Raw genomic sequence first — 22,692 nt, 5'->3', positions numbered from 1 at the left:
CATTAATATACTGCAACAACATGGGAATAGAGCAGCTGCCAGAGAATTCAACATTAATGAATCAATGGTACAAAAGTGGAGGAAGCAAGAAGAATAAAATTTGATTCATCTGACTGCTTTGTTTCGCTTAATGTTTCACTGCTACACCTCTTTCCGGGATGCGTACAAAGCCCAATCCGGAGGGCGGTGCACTGTTGGACGGACCAATCGGAGTCTGCGCTGCGGGACTGTTTTGATCACGCGGACTGGGAAATGTTTCACGTGGCTGCTAGGGACATTGATGAATACACAGACTCAGTCTGCGGATTTATCAGGAAATGCGTGGAAGATGTCATCCCATCCAGAACAGTTAAATCCTTCCCAAATCAAAAACCCTGGATTAACAGAGATGTTCGCGCGGCACTGGCGGCACGGAACACCGCTTTTGCCTCCGCGAACACATCGGACTACAAACACGCACATTACCAACTCCGGAAGATGATCAAAGCAGCCAAACGTGAGTACAGGGACAGGGTGGAGCAACAGTTTGACAACCCTCGGAGTATGTGGCAGGGACTAAACACGATCACAGACTTTAGAGGGAAAACCAGCACACCGCAGACCACGGCCTCTCTGTGTGAGGATCTAAACGTATTCTACGCTAGATTCGACACAGCGAACACCATGAGACCGGACAGTGTGCGCACCGCGGATGACGTCAGTGCGCACACTGTGTCTGAGGAGGATGTGCGGAGGTGCTTCAGGAAGGTGAACGCATGCAAAGCTACTGGTCCGGACGGGATTCCCGGCCGCGTCAGCTGGCTGGAGTGTTCACGCACATCTTCAACCTTTCCCTCTCTCTGTCTGTAGTCCCAGCCTGCTTCAAAATGGCCACCGTCGTCCCTGTACCCAAATCCTCCACCATCTCCTCATTGAACGACTGGCGACCTGTAGCCCTGACCCCCATCGTAAGCAAATGCTTCGAGAAGCTGGTCAGGGACTTCATCTGCTCTGCACTACCCGACTCACTGGACCCTCTACAGTTCGCATACCGCCACAACAGGTCCACTGATGATGCCATAGCCCTGACACTACACACTGCCCTGTCACACCTGGAGAAGAGAGACACGTATGTGAGGATGCTGTTTGTAGATTACAGCTCAGCATTCAATACCATCGTTCCCTCGAAGCTGGACAGGAAACTGCAGGATCTAGGACTGAGCAGCTCCCTCTGCAGCTGGATCCTTAGCTTCCTGTCTGACAGACGCCAAGTGGTCAGACTGGGCAGCATCACCTCATCCCCCATCACACTGAACACTGGTGCTCCACAGGGGTGTGTACTGAGCCCTCTCCTGTACTCACTCTACACCTACGACTGCACAGCCACTAACAACTCCAACATCATTGTGAAGTTTGCGGACGACACTACAGTGGTGGGTCTTATCACCAATGGTGATGAGACGGCTTACAGGGAGGAGGTCAGCGCCCTGACCCACTGGTGTCAAGACAACCATCTCACCCTCAACGTCGCAAAGACAAAGGAGTTGATAGTGGACTTCCGGAGGTGCAGAGAAGTACACACCCCCATCACCATCAACGGCGCTGCTGTGGAGAGAGTGAGCAGCTTCCGGTTCCTTGGCGTACACCTGGCTGAGGATCTTACGTGGTCAGTACACACAAACAAAACAGTGAAGAAGGCGCAGCAGTGCCTCTTCTTTCTCAGGAGACTGAAAAGATTCGGCATGAGCCCCCGCATCCTCAGGACCTTCTATCACTGTGCCATTGAGAGCATCCTCACTGGATGCATCACCACCTGGTATGGCAACAGCACCGCCTACAACTGCAAAGCTCTCCAGCGAGTAGTGCGGTGCTCTGAATGGATAATTGGAGGTGAGCTTCCCTCCCTCCAAGACATCTACAGGAAGCGGTGCCTGAGGAAAGCGGGGAGGATCATCAAGGACTCCAGTCACCCCAGCCATAAACTGTTCAGACTACTTCCATCAGGAAGGAGGTTCTGCAGCATCCGATCCCGTACCAGCAGACTGAGAGACAGCTTTTTCCATCAGGCCATCAGACTGCTGAACACTTCATAGACACCTCAGCTTCACTACTGGAACTTTAACATTATGCACTCCATACTGTACAGTAATGCCACTGTTTTGCACATGTCTCACTCTGTATATTTTATTTTATTTATTTTATATATTTTATTTATTGTTTACTCTATTTAATTTGTAAAATATGTGTACACACACACACACACACACACACACACACACGTAGAAAAATATTTAGTATACACATCCAGAAATGCATATACTATTATATATTGTACATATATTTATTAGTTTCAGATGTAGCCATTCTTGTATTTTGCTTGTTTACATTATTGTATTTTGCACAACTCTGTTGCTTGTGAAGCTCGCACACAAGAATTTCACTCACATGTGCTGTACCAATGTACCTGCACATGTGATGTGACAATAAAAGTGATTTGATTTGATTTGATTTTGATTTGAATGTGCCTTGTAGTCCTGTGCACCTTATGGTCCGAAAAATACGTACTGCACACTGCAGTTTAATGTTGCAAAGCACCTCTTTTTAACTTCAGTGGATATTATACATGGTTATGCTCAGGAAATGCCTTTTGGTTAAACTTTCAGCAAGGAATTTGCATTTGCACTGTTACATTTTTATAAAGCTTTAATGTACATAAAAACCAGCTTCTTGTTTAAGTGAAAATAAATGGAAGGTTGTCTTTTTGCGCTAGTAATGTTGTGGAGTTGTCTCGCATCAATTATATCGTCAGTTATATCGTTATCGCAAATTTTCAAATATATATCGTGATAAATATTTTTGGCCATATTGCCCTGCTCTACTGTCAGCGTTTAATCTCATTAAAATGACATTAACACCACAACGCGGCAAATCTCCATTAACGAGCTACCGCGGATCGCCCCGTGCGTGGGGCTGGACGGCATCAACACGTTAACAAGCTAACTGCGCTAACGCACTAGTTCCCATCAATTGAGCATTGCGTGGCACATCTGACATACTGTTTTACTTTAGTCCATGGCACGCTTACCATCAGGGTCATGCTTCACATGAAAACCAAGATAGTTCCAAACGCCAGATCTGAATGAGGGTGGGGGAGGTTTGGGTAGCGTTGAGGCAGTTGCCATGTTGCAACGAGCTTAGCTTCTGTCTTGCTAGCTTGCGCTGCGCTCAGTGGATCTGCGCTCGACAGTGCAGCCTAGGCGGAGTAGTCGAGCACAGATCCACTGAGCGCTCAACACAGACAACATCATCAGAAGAAAAGTTGATAAATAAATTAAAATTTTGTTCGATACATATGCGTACCGAACCGAAAGCACTGTATCGAACGGTTCAATATCGATACGAGTATCGTTGCACCCCTAATATATATGTATATGTATATGTGTATATATATGTATATGTATGTATATATTCATATGTGTATACATACACATCAAACAGGACTGGATGTTGATTTTTTTTCGACAGGTATGGCGAGTATTGATAGCAGTGCTCCAGAGACCACCTCAGACAGTTCTCCTACTCTCAGTCGGCGGCCAATGCGGAGCGGCTGGGCAGCAGCGTCTTGGGGGCGGGGTCAGGACAGCGACAGCATCAGTAGTTCATCATCTGATTCTTTAGGCTCCTCCTCCTCCAGTGGCTCTCGCAGAGCAGGAGGTGGGGCCAGAGCCAAGAGCACGGACACAAGCAGGTAAACTTACACATGTTTATATTGGGTGCATACTGAGTATGAGATGTATGCAAAAGATAACTAAAGCTTTGCATTTCTTTAGTTGAATCTCTGAAAAGCACCAATAAAATGATTCCCAACAAGCTATCAGGCAAAAACTCTGCATGTGTAGTCATGCTGGGCAGTGGGGGTGTTTTGTTTTGTTTTGTTTTTTTGTTTCTTTGTTTGTTTATGTTTTTTTTAATTGAGGAAAGTTGGTGCACAAAAGAAGATGTGGGAGGCCTAAAAAATATCTACAGAAGGATAATCCATAAGAAATAAGAAAAAGAGAGGTCCAGAAAGGACCTGACACAAGACCCGAGGGATGCATTTAGCCCTCCAGTTGGTCTATGTACTGTTCACTGAAACCTCATTAGAACTGGTCTTAGTGAGTTATGGTGGCTGTCAAGAAACCCAAATTTGACATTTTTGGATCAAATTATTATTAAATTCAATCCAGTTTTATTTATATAGTGCCAAATCACAGCAAAAGTTGACTCAAGGCACTTTATATTCTAAGGGAGACAGATAATACAGAGAAATGGATGTTCAGCTGCCTGCCAGTTAGAAATAAGGGGAGGAAGACTGGACAACATGTGGAGGAGAGTCAGAGATTAATAATAACTAATGATTAAACACAAGAAATGCCCAGTGCATCATGGGAAGCCCCCAGCAGCCTAGGCCTATTGCAGCATAACTAAAGGACTAAGGCTCACCTGATCCAGCCCTAACTATATGCTTTAGCAAAAAGGAAAGTTTTAAGTCTAATCTGAAAAGTAAACGCTCTTTTGAGGGTATGCGATAGTATGAGGTCTTTAAGATAATATTGGTCTCATATTATTCAAGACCTTGTATACGAGGAGAAGCATTTTAAATTTGATTCTGGATTGAATAGGGAGCCAATGAAGCCATAATTATGCTCTCTGTTTCTAATTCCTGTCAGTACTCTCACTACAGAATTTTGGATCAACTGTAAACTTTTCAGGGAGGGATAAACTAGTTCTTGAGTGTTATTGCGCAAATGCAAAACAGCAGTCTTACATATTTGTTTAATGTACACATTGATGGACCTAACGGGATCAAAAAACTCATACTGCCCGATAGATTTAATACTATTTAATACTACTACAAAATAAAATTAAAGAAGTAAAGAGCTTTGGTTACATAGTGGAAATCCACAGTTTGTGTATCTATTTTAATTAATATTAATTAATTTTTCATAAATTCTTTGTTTAGGTACAAAGGACGACGTCCTGAGTGTCATGCCCCCCATGTCCCCAATCAGCCCTCAGAAGCAGCAGCTCACTTTTACTTTGAACTGGCTAAGACTGTGCTGATCAAAGCTGGAGGAAACTCCTCCACCTCCATTTTCACTCAGCCCTCAGCCAGTGGGGGGCACCAAGGTCCACATAGAAACCTGCACCTATGTGCCTTTGAGATTGGCCTGTATGCTCTTGGCCTCCACAATTTCGTTTCACCTAACTGGTTGTCCAGGACCTATTCCTCCCACGTGTCCTGGATCACGGGTGAGCAGAAGTGTGGCTGAAGGAAAAAGATAATGGCCCACGTTTAATGGCCCACGTTAGTCACTTACTTTTCCTCCTGTGTCCTTTTTTTGTTTTCAGGCCAAGCCATGGAAATCGGCAGTGCTGCCCTCAACATTTTGGTGGAATGTTGGGATGGTCACCTGACCCCTCCAGAGGTGGCATCCCTTGCGGACCGAGCATCGCGAGCAAGGGACCCCAACATGGTTCGGGCAGCAGCAGAGCTGGCCTTGAGCTGCTTGCCTCATGCTCATGCCCTCAATCCTAATGAAATCCAAAGAGCTTTGGTGCAGTGTAAAGAGCAGGTACTATGGGAGGGGGTTTGCACAGTAACTTTCCACTAAAGGTTTAAGGCATGTCTAGTAAACAGACTGGCAAGATTATAAGTTAGACTCAGTGTTGGGTAAGTTACTTTAAAATAGTAACTTAGTTACATTACTAGTTACTTCTCTCAAAAGTAACTCAGTTACTTCAAGTTACTCGTTACTTTCAAAGTAACTAGTTACTAGGGAAAGTAACTTTGGTTTTACTCAGAATTCTCTTGTTAATGTGTTTCTTCCATAACTTTGCCAGTCTTCTAGCTTGCTTACTTGCCACAAGTGCACTGTGCTACCTACCAATAGAAAGGAAAAGATAATGTGCATATTTCCACGAGAGAAATCCCACGCCTGGACCGTCATTGACTGCTGCCATGATTCTAGGCTACGTCACAGCGTCATGTGCGCCTTTTACATCCAACACAAAAACTGCAGTCGTGGTGCTTTCGATTGTACTCAGAACTCGGAAATTCTGCCTTCTGAATAGGAAGATGTAGGTAACACCAGACTGCAGATGAGCTGCTTACAGGGCTGGACTGGGACAGAAAATTGGCCCGGGCATTTTGACTAGAGACCGGCCCACCATTATAGGAAAAATCATAAAGCCTTTGAATGAAAACAAACGCTGTTGTGACAGTGATGTTCACTGTTCTGATGGTATATATGCATCAATCTATCAATCGTTGGTTGTAAGATTCAGATAATTATTTTTTAAAAGTGAGACATTTTAAATGAGAATAAGAAAGAAAAGTATTTCCTTGTGCCCCCCTCTCCCTGTTAATGCCCTACCTGCCCCCTGGCAACACTTTGCTAGACCCGCCCCTGCACAGTTACCAGCTGTCAGCTACCTAAAAAAGGATCCTGGTGTTATTTGTCTCTCAGAAACAGTTCATAACTTCCCTTCAACTCATTCATGTCACCTAAAAGGTAAACCTGTTTCTCCATCACCTGTTCAGCTCTGATGATTCAGTAAGGACATCTCCTGGTTTCATCTTCATGTTTCCCTCTCACCAGATAACCAAACCATATCATGACCAGCAGCTTTACAGCTGTGGCTCCAGCAAACATCAGCTGATACTAGAAATTAATATTAAATAAATTCTAACAACAGCTGATCAAGCTTAAACGTGCTGCTGTTGTTTAGCGCGACATCCGCTGGTTTCCTCTTTCTGGCACAAAGTGAGCGATAAACAAACGAGAGAAAAGCCGATCAGCTGATCATTGATCAGTTTTCATGATTGAAGTAGAAACAGGAGAGGGAGGGGGGAGAATGAGAGAAGAAGAGGCAGCTGTGCAGCATAAACACAGAATAACTGCAGCTTTGTGCCTTTTTCATTGCAGCTGAATTACGGGACAAACTGTTCATTTTCACCTCAATAAGAAACGCGTAATATTTTCTCTGAATACCAGACGGGACGGTTGGCAACTCTAATAACTTATGAGCAAAATAAAGTGCAACATCATTAACATCATAGCACCACCCAGCTGTATAGAAACTCCGTCATGCTAGCTAGCACGCAGTACGGAAAAAGTCCGAATAACGAAAATAAACTCCACCTAAACTTGGTTCATATCTGACCCAGAGAGACTGCAGGTCATAACTTCTTACCTGAAGTTCAGTTCACACTTGGACCGGCGGCCGCCTCGGGTCTCTTTTCCTTCTGCGTCCCCTTTCCTTCATCCACCTGCTGGCCTCCACCACTTGCTAATGTTACTGAATCTGTGGAAGCTCCGCGACAGCCACCACACGAAGTAACGAGTAACGACCCTATCTAAATCCCAGTAACGACTAACGCGTTCCTGATTTTGGCATAATAACTAGTTACCGTGCTCGTTACCACAATAATAACGTAGTTACTGTAACGCGTTACTTAATAACGCATTAGTCCCAACACTGGTTAGACTGTTACTAATTCTAACTGTTATAACTTGTTTATTTTATTTAAAAGGGACAGATTATACTGATTAACATGACTAGAGATCCATAACTAGTTTAGACAATTATAGAATTGTTTTTTAACTTTAATTTGATTTTCATTAATTGCATTGCATTAAGTGATTAGAAATTGCAACCATTTCTAGACCGCCATCTTTAGACCATTTAATGGTTTTTCTTTATTTTTTATTATTTTTCACATTTTCTTACATGTAATTCCTCCTTTGACTCCTTAGTCCATTTCTTCGTGGTTTTAATCTCAGACTTAGACGTTCTTTCTGTAAGTAGCTATAAGGTGAAGCAGACAGTGATCAGAGAGTCCATGAGCTGCACAGGGAACAGCACAGAGGGTGGTCTAGTAGTTTAGCATCCCTGGTGGAACACTTAATCTGTTGTCTGCATTTTGGAAGTTCATGGGTGAGGTTTGCACTGTAAAAATCCCTAGAAATAATGCTCAGGCAAGATGTTTTTTCTCTCCTTGTTGGCTATCTGGTCAACAAGCTGATTTTGAGCCTCTGACACACAGGCTTGTGGTGGGATGTAAACACCGACCACAATGAATGAAGAGAATTCCCTCTGTAAATAAAAAGGTTTGTAGTTCATAAAGAAAGACTCCAGGTGAGGGCTACGTCACTTTCCTCAGAGTGTGACTGCACACTAGCCTTTACTGATTTAGAAGCAGATTCCACCACCTCTTGTTTTTCCTGAGAGCTCCACGCTTTAGTCCACTGGGAAAAAACCCCTGAAGTCTGGCATCCGAAGAGCAGAGGCAGAGGAGTTTTTTACAAGTTCACTCATTTTATTTGCCAGTGATCGGATGTTCACCAGGTGTATAGATGGGAGTGAGGCGTGCTGACATAGTTTGATGAGTCATCGTCAATGAAAACCAGGGGAAAAAAAATATAGACATGACTGTCCAATGTTTAAGAGTTCATCTCTGCAAAAGTGACAGGAGGATAGCAGCAAAAACACTGAGTACACTCACAGAAATCAGCAACGCTGATTTTTTTTTTTCCCTGGGGTGGCTGTAGCTGAGGAGGTGGAGCACATCATTGGCTGATGAAGTTGGTGGTTCCCTCAGTCTGCATTGCCAAATATTGTTGTGCATTGCCAAGTTGCTCTCTGAAGCATCCATCGGAGTATGAATGTGTGTGAATGTTGGTTTGAGAAAACAGTGTAGAAATAAGAAGCATATATCCCTGTACCCTTCAGAATTTATCCTGATCCTTCTATCAGTACTCATATCATCATTAAACACAAGTAAGCCAGTTCAACAGACAGGCATACGTGCCCATGCCATGTCATTCCCTCCACCAGTGAAAGAGTATGTTTTACCCTATGGGGTCATTAACTATTCCTTTCCTTTGCCATACTTCTTGTTTGCGGTCATTTTATCATGGTGGAGTGATGTGGTAGATGCTAAATGGACAGATTCTTATGCAGTACTTTTCTATTCTCTCAGAGCACTCAAAGCACTTTATCAGCAATATGATATGAACTGGATCGTGTCTATTGAACAAAAGGATGTCGTATTGTTTGATAGAAATGAAAGTTATCAAATATCAAAGTGAACAAATGATGTGGCAGGATTGTTTAACACTATGCAATATATTCAGTACTGGAATTTATATTCAATATTAATTGTAGCTAGGCTCAAAATGTTAATGCTAGCTTGTTAGCATTATGATTTCAAAAATCATTGCCTTCTGTTTTTGTTTACATTTTGCAATGTCCCAAATTTGTTTGTAGAGGTGCAATTCAAGTCAGTTTCAATGTTGTTTCCTTAGCAGTCAGTGATAATACATCTTTTTGGATTTATGTTGTGGTTTCTCTAATTATCAAAGTAACTATCAAATATAACCTGAAATTCAACAAAAAATGTTACTTCATGGTTTATGTGTCTTGTGATGTACTGTCAAATCCTGCACATAAAATATCTGGTGTGTGGGAATATCTGAGTTATGAGGAACATTACTGTGAAAGTGGCTTATGGCACACTGCCATAACCTTAAACCAAAGCAGCAATATTACATAGCCCATGTAAATTTAAATTTCATTCATTAAACGTTTTGCTTCCTCATCTCACTTCCTCTCTGTCCTGTTTTCCTCTAGGATAATGTCATGCTGGAGAAGGCCTGCATGGCAGTAGAGGAAGCAGCTAAGGGTGGAGGTGTCTACCCCGAGGTTCTGTTTGAGGTGGCTCACCAGTGGTACTGGTTGTATGAGCAGTCAGTAGGTGGAGGATCAAGCCAACAACGGGAAACATCCGGCCGATGTGGGGCAAACGGCGGTTCGGGCAGGAGGCCCCCAGAGTCTAACTGTGGTGTTCTTGACAGTGGAGTCAACATGGAGTCTCCAGGGGTAGCAACAGTCACAGCTTCCGTCACTGCAGCCGCTGTCGTACCAGTTATCTCTGTAGGGTCCACCATTTACCAATCCCACGCTATGCCTGGCCAGGCTATGGCTCACCCCCACACCCCGGGCCTCCACCCATACACCACTATCCAGGCCCATCTCCCCACCGTCTGCACGCCCCAATTCCTAGGGCACCCTCTGCAGCATGTCCCCCGGCCCACCGTCTTCCCTGTGTCTGGGGCTGCATATCCACAGGTCAGAGCACAAGTACATTTTGGATCATTTTAGATAGTTTTGACTCAACTATGTTTTTCATTGTCTTTAAAGTCTTTTATATTCTTCTCTAAAAATATTTTATTGCAAGCGGTTAAATTCAAAGGGAACACCCCATAAAGTAAGAAAACGCAAAATAATGGCAAGCTGAAAGACATTGCTACACTTGAACTGAAAAACAAAAACCAGGATGAGAACAAATTGACACACTGAAGAAATATAGCAGATAGACAGACATACACATACATACTTTTTTCAGGAGTGTTTCCTGGTACTGTTCCAGAAATATCAAATATGGTTTGTTTTGACCCCTATATTTTTTTTCTCCTCCCCTTTTGTGAGTGTGGACGCTTCATCTCTTTGCTCTTTAATGCTTTGCTTCTTTTATTGATTTTATTGATTTTTATGCTGATTTTTTCCCTTTTTTCCTTATGAGCTTACCTGCGATAGCTTCTGGACACTCATAGATCATTAGGACTAAAGTGTTCTTAACAGAAACAGCAACATTTTTATAGTTACCTTATCCTCAGCGCTCCGTGTGTCTGTGGCCTAGACACAGCTGAAGCCTGATTACAGCGTCTGGGCACCGAGCAGCCTCAATAGCCTGGAAAGGTGCTAACCGCTAGGCTAACTAGCAACAAGATGCCTTCCCTCTCCACAGATGACTACCACAGCCTCCTGCAGAAGATTGCAGTACTGGAGACAAAAATTCATCGCTTAGAAGTAAACGTGGAGGTAAATGGACTGTGTGGAAATGAAACAACCTTGCCTTTGATTCAAAACAATGGCGATGAGCAAGCTAGTACACAGCTAAGGAGCACAGATAACATGACCAAGAAAGTAGACTCTGTGCATTATTATAAATCCTCAAGTGATAATCCCCCCTTGGACTGTCTTGGTGCAAAACCAAGACATAAATCATGTCTCCTGGAATGGGGAGGACGTACCACAGGCAGGGCACAGCGAGCTGAAATCTCTGAAACCGACTGGCTTTCACTTCCTACGAGACAGAGAAGCTCTTCTACCCCTGTATACGGGAGGAAACAGGACTGGACAACCGTGAATAGGAAGAATAACAACAAACCTCCAAAACAACTGAATGTGAAACTGCAGAACAGATTTGCTCCACTATCAAAGGAACCTGGATCTATATCGGACAACCATCCATCTAAAAGCAGCGAAGTAAGGTCTGAAAATCTGTTGAATAGCAAAAGACCACAGGGAAAGCTAAAGGCTAGGCCTGAAACTCTGATTGTGGGTGACTCTGCCGTAAAGGATGTACAAAGGATGTGCGGTAAGAACACTAAAGTCCTCTGCTTTCCTAAGGATATGGTCAACAACCTGAAGGAGAGAATTCTTCAAATTGCAGATGAATATCCAACTGTGACAAACATTGTTCTGCATACAGGGTCAAACGATGTGTCCAAACAACAGTCGGAGGTTCTGAAACGGGACTTTATTGGATTATTAAATACTGTAAACTCTCTGAATGCAGCTGTATTCATCAGTGGACCTGTACCGCCGGTCAGAGGAGGAGACGAGAGATTCAGCAGGTTGTTTACACTGAATAAATGGCTTATATCAGCATGTGCTGACCACTCAGTGCATTTTATCGACAACTTTAATATTTTTTGGGAACGCAGGCATCTGTTTAAAGCAAATGGATTTAATTTTAACAAGTCAGGGGTGAAACTGTTCACCTCCAACTTGTTTTATTCCATACGTCATCCATCTGTGCTTGGTGCCAAGGCTGAGATAAACGAGGAGTTATCTCATAAAGAGGAACAAACAGTACTCCAAGAACAGACAAAGCCCAGCAGAAACCTTGAGGAGGAGCTCCATTTGCCCCCACCCGGGAAGAGCCTCAGAAAGGAGAGACATCCATGGCATCTGAGGAAGAGCCTCAGAAAGGAGAGACATCTAAGGCAAGAAGAGGGGTCCCTATTTGCCTCCAACTCTCTCAACAACACCAACGACCAGGACAAGGGACCACGACCTTCCCCAGTCCCCCAAACCCCTGACAGGCCATCACCCTCCTCCCCCTCCCTTTCTCCCTCCTCCCCACACCTGAAATTCACTGAGGAGATGATGGAGCGGGTCAATGCTGGGCTCAGATCTACCCCCGTCCCAATCCCTTTTTGTCCCCCATAAACCCCCCACCAGAGCGGCCAAAGGTTCGCCATCGAGCCCCACCCTCAACAGAGCAATCGAAGTCACATTGCCCAGCCTCGCCCCCCTTAGTTCCTCTTCATGCCCTGTCTCCGCAGTCTGATGTGTGATGTGTGGAGGGTCCGGGCTGTGAGGATTATGGCAGTGGTGACTTTTCCCAGGAGAAGCTGGGACCCTGTTTACTAGAAGGTTTTAAAATTTCTGTACTTTTAGGTGACAGAAGGAGACATGTGGCCTGGTCAAAACACAGAGAGCTGCACTCTAAAAGATCTTTAAACATAGTAAACATACCTTGTGTGCCACAGACTGCTCCCAAACACGAGGGGACAAGTAATACCTCTAAAACACTTAAGTTGGCTTTATTAAACGTTAGATCTTTAGCTGGGAAAACATTTTTAATTAATGATTTAATCACTGAGCACAGCCTTGATTTTATGTTTTTAACTGAAACTTGGTTGGACCAAAGTAACAGTGTAGCTGTTCTCATCGAGACGACCCCTCCTAACTACAGTTTTATCAGTGAGGTCAGGGTGAGCAGGAGAGGAGGAGGGGTTGCTGTCTTATTTAATGAATCATTTCAATGTAAGCAGCTATCTCCTGGAAGTTTTCAGTCTTTTGAATATGTGGCTTTACAGCTGAAGGCCCCATCCAAAGTTGTGTTTCTTAATGTTTACAGGCCTCCCAAATACTGCACAGACTTTTTTAATGACCTCAGTGAACTGCTGTCTGTGATCTGTGTTGATTTTGACTGTGTAATTATTGCTGGGGATTTTAACATTCATGTGGACAACCCTCAGGACAAAGGGACTAAAGACCTGAGTAACACTCTGGGCAACTTTGGGCTGACTCAGCATGTAACAGAGGCCACACATAATAGAGGACACACTCTTGACCTACTGATCTCCAAAGGCCTGAGCATTTCAAAGGTTACTGTGTCTGATGTGGGCCTGTCTGATCATTACTGTGTTTTCTTTGAAAGTAAAATCTCAGCCCACACAAATATATCAACAACAGTGATCACAAAACGGTGTATAACTGAACACAGTAGTGCAATTTTTAACCAGGTCTTCCCATTAACACCTCACCTGTCCAGAGGGTCAGTCAATGAGCTCGTCAATAGCTTCAATGCTAACATGTTAAATGTAATGGACACTATTGCTCCCATTAAGGTGAAGGTTATCTCTGGAAGGAAAAAGTCTCCATGGAGAAACTCCACACTGGTGAAAAATGAAAAAAGAGAGTGTAGGAAAGCTGAGCGCAGATGGAGAAAAACAAATCTCCAGGTTCATTATGACATTTATAAAGAGAAACTTCACAATTATAATTTACAACTGAGGAATGCAAGGAGGTCCTACTTCTCTGACATCATCACTAAAAACAGCCATAATGCTCGGGTCTTATTTTCTACAGTAGACAGGCTAACAAACCCTCCTGTGTCAGTGGCAGCTGAACTTCATTCAACCATGGCCTGCAATGACTTTGCCAAATTCTTCACTGAAAAAATCCAAAAAATTAAACAAGCAATTGGTACATCAACAGCAGATCCAGGATATGTACTGTGTCCACCAAAAAACTGTTTAAACACCATGAAACAGTTTCAACCTATTAACAGCAAAGACCTGGAGGACATCTTAGGTCAGCTGAACTCCTCCTCCTGCTGTTTAGATGTCCTGCCAACAAGTTTTTTCAAAAAGGTCTCAAAGACTTTAGAGTCAGACCTGTTACAGATCGTCAACTTTTCTTTAATATCAGGTGTGTTTCCAGAATCACTAAAAACTGCTGTAATCAAACCTATACTGAAAAAGGACAATCTTGACAAGACACAAATGAACAACTACAGGCCGATCTCAAATCTCCCGTTTTTAAGTAAGATCATTGAAAAAGCAGTTTCTCAACAGCTCAGTTACTTCTTAAAACAGAATAATTGCTACGATGCCTTCCAGTCAGGTTTTAGACAGAACCACAGCACTGAAACCGCTCTGACCAAAGTGTTTAATGACATATGTCTGAATACAGACAGTGGAAAAATGTCAGTCCTAGTTTTACTGGATCTCAGTGCAGCATTTGATACAGTTGACCACAACATATTACTCAAACGACTGGAGAACTGGACAGGTCTTTCAGGAACTGTACTAAACTGGTTCAAAACATACGTAGAAAACAGGAAATACTTTGTATCAATAGGTAACTTCACATCTGAGCAGACAAGTATCACATGTGGAGTTCCCCAAGGTTCCATCTTGGGACCCCTTCTGTTTAACATCTACATGCTCCCACTGGCACAGATTATAAACAACAACAAAATAAACTATCACAGCTATGCAGATGACACACAAATATATATCACAATGTCACCAGGAGACCGAGGCCCTGTACAGGCTCTTGGTAAATGCATTGAGGAAATCAATGACTGGTTGTGCCACAATTTTCTCCAGCTAAACAAAAACAAAACTGAGGTAATAGTCTTTGGCGCCAAAGAAAAACGATTACAGGTCACCAGAGAACTTCAATCTATACATCTAAAAACCACAAACCAGGCGAGAAATTTGGGTGTAGTGATGGATGCAGACCTAAACTTAGAAAAACACATTAAGACAATAACAAAATCAGCTTACTATCACCTCAAGAATATTTCAAGGATAAAAGATCTGATGTCTCAACAGGACCTGGAAAAACTAGTCCATGCATTCATCTTTAGTAGGCTTGATTACTGTAACAGCATCTTTACAGGTCTACCTAAAAAATCAGTCAGACAACTACAGCTCATTCAGAACTCTGCTGCTCGAGTCCTCACTAAGACCAAAAAAGTGGACCACATCAGTCCAGCTCTGAGGTCTTTACACTGGCTGCCTGTCCGTCAGAGGATAGACTTTAAAGTTCTGATGCTGGTCTATAAAGCTCTGAATGGTTTAGGACCAAAATACATCAATGACCTCCTGACCCAGTATGAACCTTCCAGATCCCTCAGGTCATCTGGATCCGGTCTTTTATCAGTTCCCAGAGTCAGAACCAGACACGGAGAAGCTGCATTCAGCTTCTATGCTCCTTATATCTGGAACAAACTCCCAGAAAGCCTCAGATCAGCTGAAACACTTAGTTTATTTAAATCCAGGTTGAAGACTCACCTGTTCTCAGCTGCATTTGAATAAAGCACCAAATCCACACTTTAAGCTTAAATTTCAAAACTTACATTTAACTACTGATTTTATCTACTGTTCTGATTTTATCTGTTTTGATTTTATATACTGTTTTGTTTGTTTGTTTGTTTGTTTGTTTGTTTGTTTGTTTGTTTGTTTGTTAATTAGTTAGTTTATTTGCTTGTTTTAATCAATTTTAAATCATGCTTTTTATTTGTTCTTGTTTCTAATGTCTCTGTAAAGCACTTTGAATCACCTTGTTGTTGAATTGTGCTATACAAATAAACTTGCCTTGCCTTGCATTGCCTATATATTTAATGTAAGGCAAATTAAATTACATGACAATGACAAACAAACGCACGCGCGCACACACACACAAAGAAAAAAGAAGCACAACGCGAATGATCTCATAGCCAGTAACTTTTTGGATTACGCGTTGTTAGTTTTTTCTTTTATTGCTTACTTTGTTAAGTTGTTTGGCTCCTTGGTAAAGAGATGAGGGCTACTTCAATACTTTTGCACATTACTTTACATGCGAGATCTTCAAACTTGCCTAACAGTTTCATAATTATAGATACTGACGGCTTTTATAGCAACTGGAAAAGCTTGTACAGCTCCTCAGGATCCTAATGTCAGACAAAGAGACGGTTCTTATATCCAGTGCTGTTTATGAATAAGTGTGTGTGCGTATCACAAATGTTTTCACAACTATTAGTAGTAGTATTGGTTTTTTTTCATATGTGCATCTCATTAATTCCTAGTTTTTATTGTCTTGTACAGCACAGTGACTACATTTTGTGAAAATTTCTCTATAGACTGTTCATAATAATATGCAAATAAACTTGCATGTTTGCTTAACTGCTTCAGGGAATGCACCCAGCATTCATTGGTGCCCAGTATCCATTCTCAGTGGCCACTGGCCCCCAGCCATCAATGGCAGCCACGGCTGTCGCCTTCCCTGGTGTTCCTGTACCGTCCATGACTCAAATTGCTGTCCACCCCTACCACACTGAGGCTGGTCTGCCACTCAGCACCACTGTAGCAGGTCGGGACTACTTTGTGTTTAAGATCGGCAGTTGCTAATTCTTCTGAATTAAAACTTTTTTTTGCTGGTAATTGTTACATTGTTACATGGACGAGTTTGCATACAGTTGAGGTCAGAAGTTTACATACACTCATCAGAAGCATGAATGTCAAGGTTAATTTGGGACTTTTAATAATTTCTTTGAACCGCTCTTTTTTAGCTTGTCCGTGTGGACAGTTACAAATTCAGTCAGAGGGCCTCTTTCTTGGTTCCCCCTGTCTTGGTCCATGGCAATGTCTTCTTCTAGACCTTGGTGAAGCAACTGAATAACGTGTTTGAACTGATTATCTTAGAATCTGCAGTTGTTTAGAAATAGCTCCAAAGGACTTTCAAAGTTCCTTATTCTCTTTCTTAGTTTAACTGAGTTCTTTGGACTGTTCAGACTGATCCTTTTTATGGTAGAAAGTACCCGTTGTAGTGAACTGCAATCGCAGAACCTTCAGCACCACGTATTAAACAACTTGACTATATGTATGTATTTGAGCATAAATGTATATTTTTGACCATATGTGAATTGGAGAAAACCTAAAATAAACGTAAACCTTTGGGGGTTTTTAAAGCCACTGAAGGTACAGTGGGGCAAAAAAGTATTTAGTCAGCCACCGATTGTGCAAGTTCCCCCACTTAAAATGATGACAGAGGTCAGTAATTTGCACCAGAGGTACACTTCAACTGTGAGAGACAGAATGTGAAAAAAAAATCCATGAATCCACATGGTAGGATTTGTAAAGAATTTATTGGTAAATCAGGGTGGAAAATAAGTATTTGGTCAATAACAAAAATACAACTCAATACTTTGTAACATAACCTTTGTTGGCAATAACAGAGGTCAAACGTTTACTATAGGTCTTTACCAGGTTTGCACACACAGTAGCTGGTATTTTGGCCCATTCCTCCATGCAGATCTTCTCGAGAGCAGTGATGTTTTGGGGCTGTCGCCGAGCAACACGGACTTTCAACTCCCGCCACAGATTTTCTATGGGGTTGAGGTCTGGAGACTGGCTAGGCCACTCCAGGACTTTCAAATGCTTCTTACGGAGCCACTCCTTTGTTGCCCGGGCGGTGTGTTTTGGATCATTGTCATGTTGGAAGACCCAGCCTCGTTTCATCTTCAAAGTTCTCACTGATGGAAGGAGGTTTTGGCTCAAAATCTCACGATACATGGCCCCATTCATTCTGTCCTTAACACGGATCAGTCGTCCTGTCCCCTTGGCAGAAAAACAGCCCCATAGCATGATGTTTCCACCCCCATGCTTCACAGTAGGTATGGTGTTCTTGGGATGCAACTCAGTATTCTTCTTCCTCCAAACACGACGAGTTGAGTTTATACCAAAACGTTCTACTTTGGTTTCATCTGACCACATGACATTCTCCCAATCCTCTGCTGTATCATCCATGTGCTCTCTGGCAAACTTCAGACGGGCCTGGACATGCACTGGCTTCAGCAGCGGAACACGTCTGGCACTGCGGGATTTGATTCCCTGCCGTTGTAGTGTGTTACTGATGGTGACCTTTGTTACTTTGGTCCCAGCTCTCTGCAGGTCATTCACCAGGTCCCCCCGTGTGGTTCTGGGATCTTTACTCACCGTTCTCATGATCATTGTGACCCCACGGGATGAGATCTTGCGTGGAGCCCCAGATCGAGGGAGATTATCAGTGGTCTTGTATGTCTTCCATTTTCTGATGATTGCTCCCACAGTTGATTTTTTCACACCAAGCTGCTTGCCTATTGTAGATTCACTCTTCCCAGTCTGGTGCAGGTCTACAATACTTTTCCTGGTGTCCTTCGAAAGCTCTTTGGTCTTGGCCATGGCGGAGTTTGGAGTCTGACTGTTTGAGGCTGTGGACAGGTGTCTTTTATACAGATGATGAGTTCAAACAGGTGCCATTCATACAGGTAACGAGTGGGGGACAGAAAAGCTTCTTACAGAAGACGTTACAGGTCTGTGAGAGCCAGAGATTTTCCTTGTTTGAGGTGACCAAATACTTATTTTCCACCCTGATTTACCAATAAATTCTTTACAAATCCTACCATGTGGATTCATGGATTTTTTTTTTTTTTCACATTCTGTCTCTCACAGTTGAAGTGTACCTCTGGTGCAAATTACTGACCTCTGTCATCATTTTAGGTGGGGGAACTTGCACAATCGGTGGCTGACTAAATACTTTTTTGCCCCACTGTACATTCATGCCCTTGATTAGTGAATGTAAACTTGTCATTGCTAACCAATGTACTGTGTCTGTTGTAATGTTGTAGTTGGTGGTGTTCACCCTGGCCCCACCATCCAGGCCATCCAGGGAGCATCTCTGCCCTCTCTATCCTCTCAGCCTGCCTCCTTGGTCAGCAGTCCTTTCCCAGCAGAAGATGAGCAGCACAGCCAGCCCATTAGCCAACAAGGCCTGCACTACTTGCATTCTGCTTATAGAGTTGGTGAGTAGTTTATGTTCTCTGATTATATGTTAGTCTAAGTAGTCTGCATTATTAACCAATATGTATTCCTTGTCTTCTGTAAAGGCATGTTGGCATTAGAGATGTTGGGCAGAAGGGCTCACAATGACCATCCCAACAACTTCTCCAGGAGCCCTCCTTATACTGAGGACGTCAAATGGTTGCTGGGACTTGCTGCCAGGCTAGGTGAGACTTTACCAAATAAAGGGACATCTCTGGCTGCACTGACCTGGACACATATTTGCATTCTGTTTGAAATCGGGGAAGTAAGATAATAAAAGAAATACTTGCTACAGAAGCCAATTTTGAAAAAAAAAAATACAAAAAAGGAAAGCCTTCAATTATATAGTAATGTTCTAGGTCTTAAGCCATCCATTATTTCTTTGCATTTTGCTGGGAAATGGCAAATAGATGCAACAATGTATTGAAACATTTGGAAAAATAAATGGAAATGAAGTATATGAGAACAGAGATTGTAAAATTATGACCATCTTTATTTTTCAACATAGCCTGAACTCTCTGTGGCGGATGGATGGGAATGATGATCCCATAAGGGATAAGGAAATAAAGAATAGAAAGAGTACAGTTTACATTTAATAAGCAACCAACTTGAATAAAAGTGCCACAGGTGCATAATGGGGGCCTTATACTGTAAGAGAGTGCAAAAATGTTACATATGCAATAATGGGGGGAAAAGACAAAAGTAAAAATGAAGTAAGACTGACACTGTGCAAGAGAGTAGTGCAAACTGTATTACTAAACTATATGAAAAAGAAGAAAGGGTAAAACCGATAACTATGTGTGGACTCTTCTGCCACAGAAAAACAGTTAGTGTACAGTTTTATAGAGAGTGGCAGGAATTTCCTGAAGCGTTCTTTATGGCAGGAAGTGTGAATCGGACTGAGGGAGAAGGAGCTCTGCTGCCTCGACATGTGGAGTGGATTTTGGTGTGATGGGTTCTCCATGATGGAGAGCAGTAAGCTCAGTGACCTCCTGTCCCTCACTGACCAATGATGCTTTCAGCTCTGCGGATTAGTTTGTTCATCCTGCCGGTATCTCTGGCACTGATGCTGTAACCATCCATCCATTCACTCCCGCTTATCCTTTTCAGGGTCGCGGGGGGCGCTGGAGCCTATCCCAGCTGTCATAGGGCGAGAGGCGGGGTACACCCTGGACAGGTCGCCAGTCTGTCGCAGGGCTAACACATAGGGACAGACAACCATTCACACTCACATTCACTCGCACTTTCACACCTAGAGGCAATTTGGATTATCCAATTAACCTATCCCCACAAGCTGCATGTCTTTGGACGGTGGGAGGAAGCCGGAGTACCCGGAGGGAACCCACGCAAACACGGGGAGAACATGCAAACTCCACACAGAAAGATCCCAGCCTGATGGTGGAATTGAACTCAGGACCTTCTTGCTGTGCGGCAACAGTGCTAACCACCGTGCCACCGTGCCCTGCTGTAACCATGAAGACAAATAAACAGGCTTCACTCCAATCCACAGCTTCCTCTTCCTGACGTAGCAAAAGGATCAAATTAAATAATGAAGGGTCCTTTTAAAAAGGAAATAATGAAGCGTCACATGTCATTCAGTTTCAGACAGTTAGTCCTCTTCTTTTGTGTATGTTTCCTTTTTAGCTATTTTAATTGATGCTGGCTTAGCTATAAGCTTTCCTCTTTAGACTGCTTCAAGAGCATTTCAAGAGATAACGGGATTAACCGCTCCATGGTCATTTTCAGTTAAATTGTAATCTGTCTCGTTTTTTTTAATCTCTTCGACAGTTGATTTATTATTTGAAATTTTATAGATGATCTGTGTGTTGGCTGAAGTTTAATGCAAATCTGATTGAGACAGCGGTAGGAGTCAACTCAGGCAGCAATCCCTGGATCAGTTGACTCCTACCTCCATCTTAATCACTGTTACTCCTACCTGTCTAGATGGCTCAAGGCAGATTTTCTCTCACTCTTTCCATCCTGCCAGGAGTCAACTATGTGTACCAGTTCTGTGTTGGAGCAGCAAAAGGCGTCCTCAGTCCATTTGTCCTGCAGGAGTTAATCATGGAGGCCTTGCAAAGGCTGAACCCTGCCCACATCCATGCCCATCTTCGAACACCTGCTTTCCAACAACTTGTCCAGCGCTGCCAGCAAGCCTATCTGCAGGTACATCATATTCACCATAATACAGCGGTCCCTCGTTTATCGCGGGTGTTACATTCTAAAAATAACCCACGATAAGTGAAATCCGCGAAGTAGCCAACTTTATTTTTTACAATTTACAACAGATGTTTTAAGGCTGTAAAACCCGTCACTACACACTTTATACACTTTTCTCAGACAGGCATGAACATTTTCACACTTTTCTCTCTTGTTTAAACTCTAAAAGTTCAAACCTTCGTAGAAAAATAAGTCCAGTATTATAGGATGAAACCAGACACCCCCAGCTGCCGCTGACGGTGCCATATGTTTCATCGACATTGTTGCGTTTGTTGGGGAGAAAACTTACAAACATACAGTACAGCACTTCAGACTCACACTGCTAGCGAAGATTTGTGTAAATTTGACAATCTCGCGATATAGCGAGGGACCACTGTATTCATTATGGGGTTGATGACAAAGAGTAATGCAGGTTGGGCTGCAGGACTGATTCCCACAAGTATCTCATATTTATAGGTAATTAAAATCTTTTACAGCCAAAAATGTAATTCAGTCAAATAAAGTAAAACAAAGTTTTTCAGTAAGGAGAGTAAAAAGTATCAGACAAGGGAAAGCACGATAGAGCTGTTGCAAAAAGCCAGGTTCGGCCAATATTTGTCTACATGTGTTCGCAGACCCAAGTGACTGTCGTGGAAATTTTAACGAACAAGTCTGCAGACACGGTTACTATAATCAACACTGTTTATTATCACGCACACAAGAGAGAGTACATCCAGCAAGATGCTGTCATGCAGTCTCTGAGACGGAAGTGGAGCTCCCACTCCTTTATGCGTTCACAAAAAGGGAGGAAGTAACAAACTGATCATACCACCTCACGTGGCTCGCTATGAAACCTAACAAACACTCCACTACAACGAGTACGCTGTTTCATGCCCTTGGTATTATCAGCGCCCGCAAAAGAGAGTTGTTTTCTTCAGCTGTTGAGGTTGACATGAGTTGAGCTAGTTCTAGATTGTTGAGTGGAAGTTTCCATTACGCTGCCACAACTGAGCATAAGCACTGCAGCACTTTAAATGAGAAAAAAATTAATTTTCTATTACATGACCGATTGGGAATCTGTTGTGATAACCTGAATCTGATAATACCCTGACTCGATTGCCGATTTTGATTTTCTTTTTACATATTTTCTGTATTTTTTTTCCGGCCACTTCATAGTGACTGACATATCCTCCCAGCAGCTAATTGTCAGATGTTGTGGAGGCTGCACCGAGCAATTATGTAGATTTACAGCTCCAGTTCCAAAAGTTTGTGATGCTGTGTGAAATACCAGTTCAAACAGAACGCAATGACTTGTTAATCTCATAAAGCCATAATTTATTAACAGTAGAGCATCAAAAACATATCAAATGTTTAAACTGAGAAAATCTTCATGTCATCAAATTTAAAATGAACTGGGCAACTAGCTGAAAAGAAAGCTGAAAAGAAACCGCTATATGAACATTTTGAAACTAATTGAGGTTGA

At 42.8% G+C, this 22,692-nt stretch overlaps 1 protein-coding gene across 1 annotated transcript in view; it reads left to right on the top strand.

Annotated features, from left to right (window-relative positions):
• Positions 1 to 22,692, top strand: part of zswim8 (zinc finger, SWIM-type containing 8) — a 65,574-nt gene that overhangs the window by 36,732 nt on the left and 6,150 nt on the right. The window contains exons 18-25 of the mRNA XM_076891953.1: positions 3,505 to 3,727; positions 4,982 to 5,271; positions 5,371 to 5,594; positions 9,655 to 10,152; positions 16,344 to 16,521; positions 18,818 to 18,991; positions 19,076 to 19,195; positions 20,998 to 21,176. Coding sequence (XP_076748068.1) covers positions 3,505 to 3,727; positions 4,982 to 5,271; positions 5,371 to 5,594; positions 9,655 to 10,152; positions 16,344 to 16,521; positions 18,818 to 18,991; positions 19,076 to 19,195; positions 20,998 to 21,176 — 1,886 coding nt within the window. The remainder of the gene's footprint in view (positions 1 to 3,504; positions 3,728 to 4,981; positions 5,272 to 5,370; positions 5,595 to 9,654; positions 10,153 to 16,343; positions 16,522 to 18,817; positions 18,992 to 19,075; positions 19,196 to 20,997; positions 21,177 to 22,692) is intronic.

This window comes from Maylandia zebra, linkage group LG13 (genome assembly GCF_041146795.1).
Source record: "Maylandia zebra isolate NMK-2024a linkage group LG13, Mzebra_GT3a, whole genome shotgun sequence".
In the NCBI taxonomy this organism is placed as follows: Eukaryota; Metazoa; Chordata; class Actinopteri; order Cichliformes; family Cichlidae; genus Maylandia; species Maylandia zebra.
This window is presented reverse-complemented; position numbering and strand designations above follow the sequence as displayed.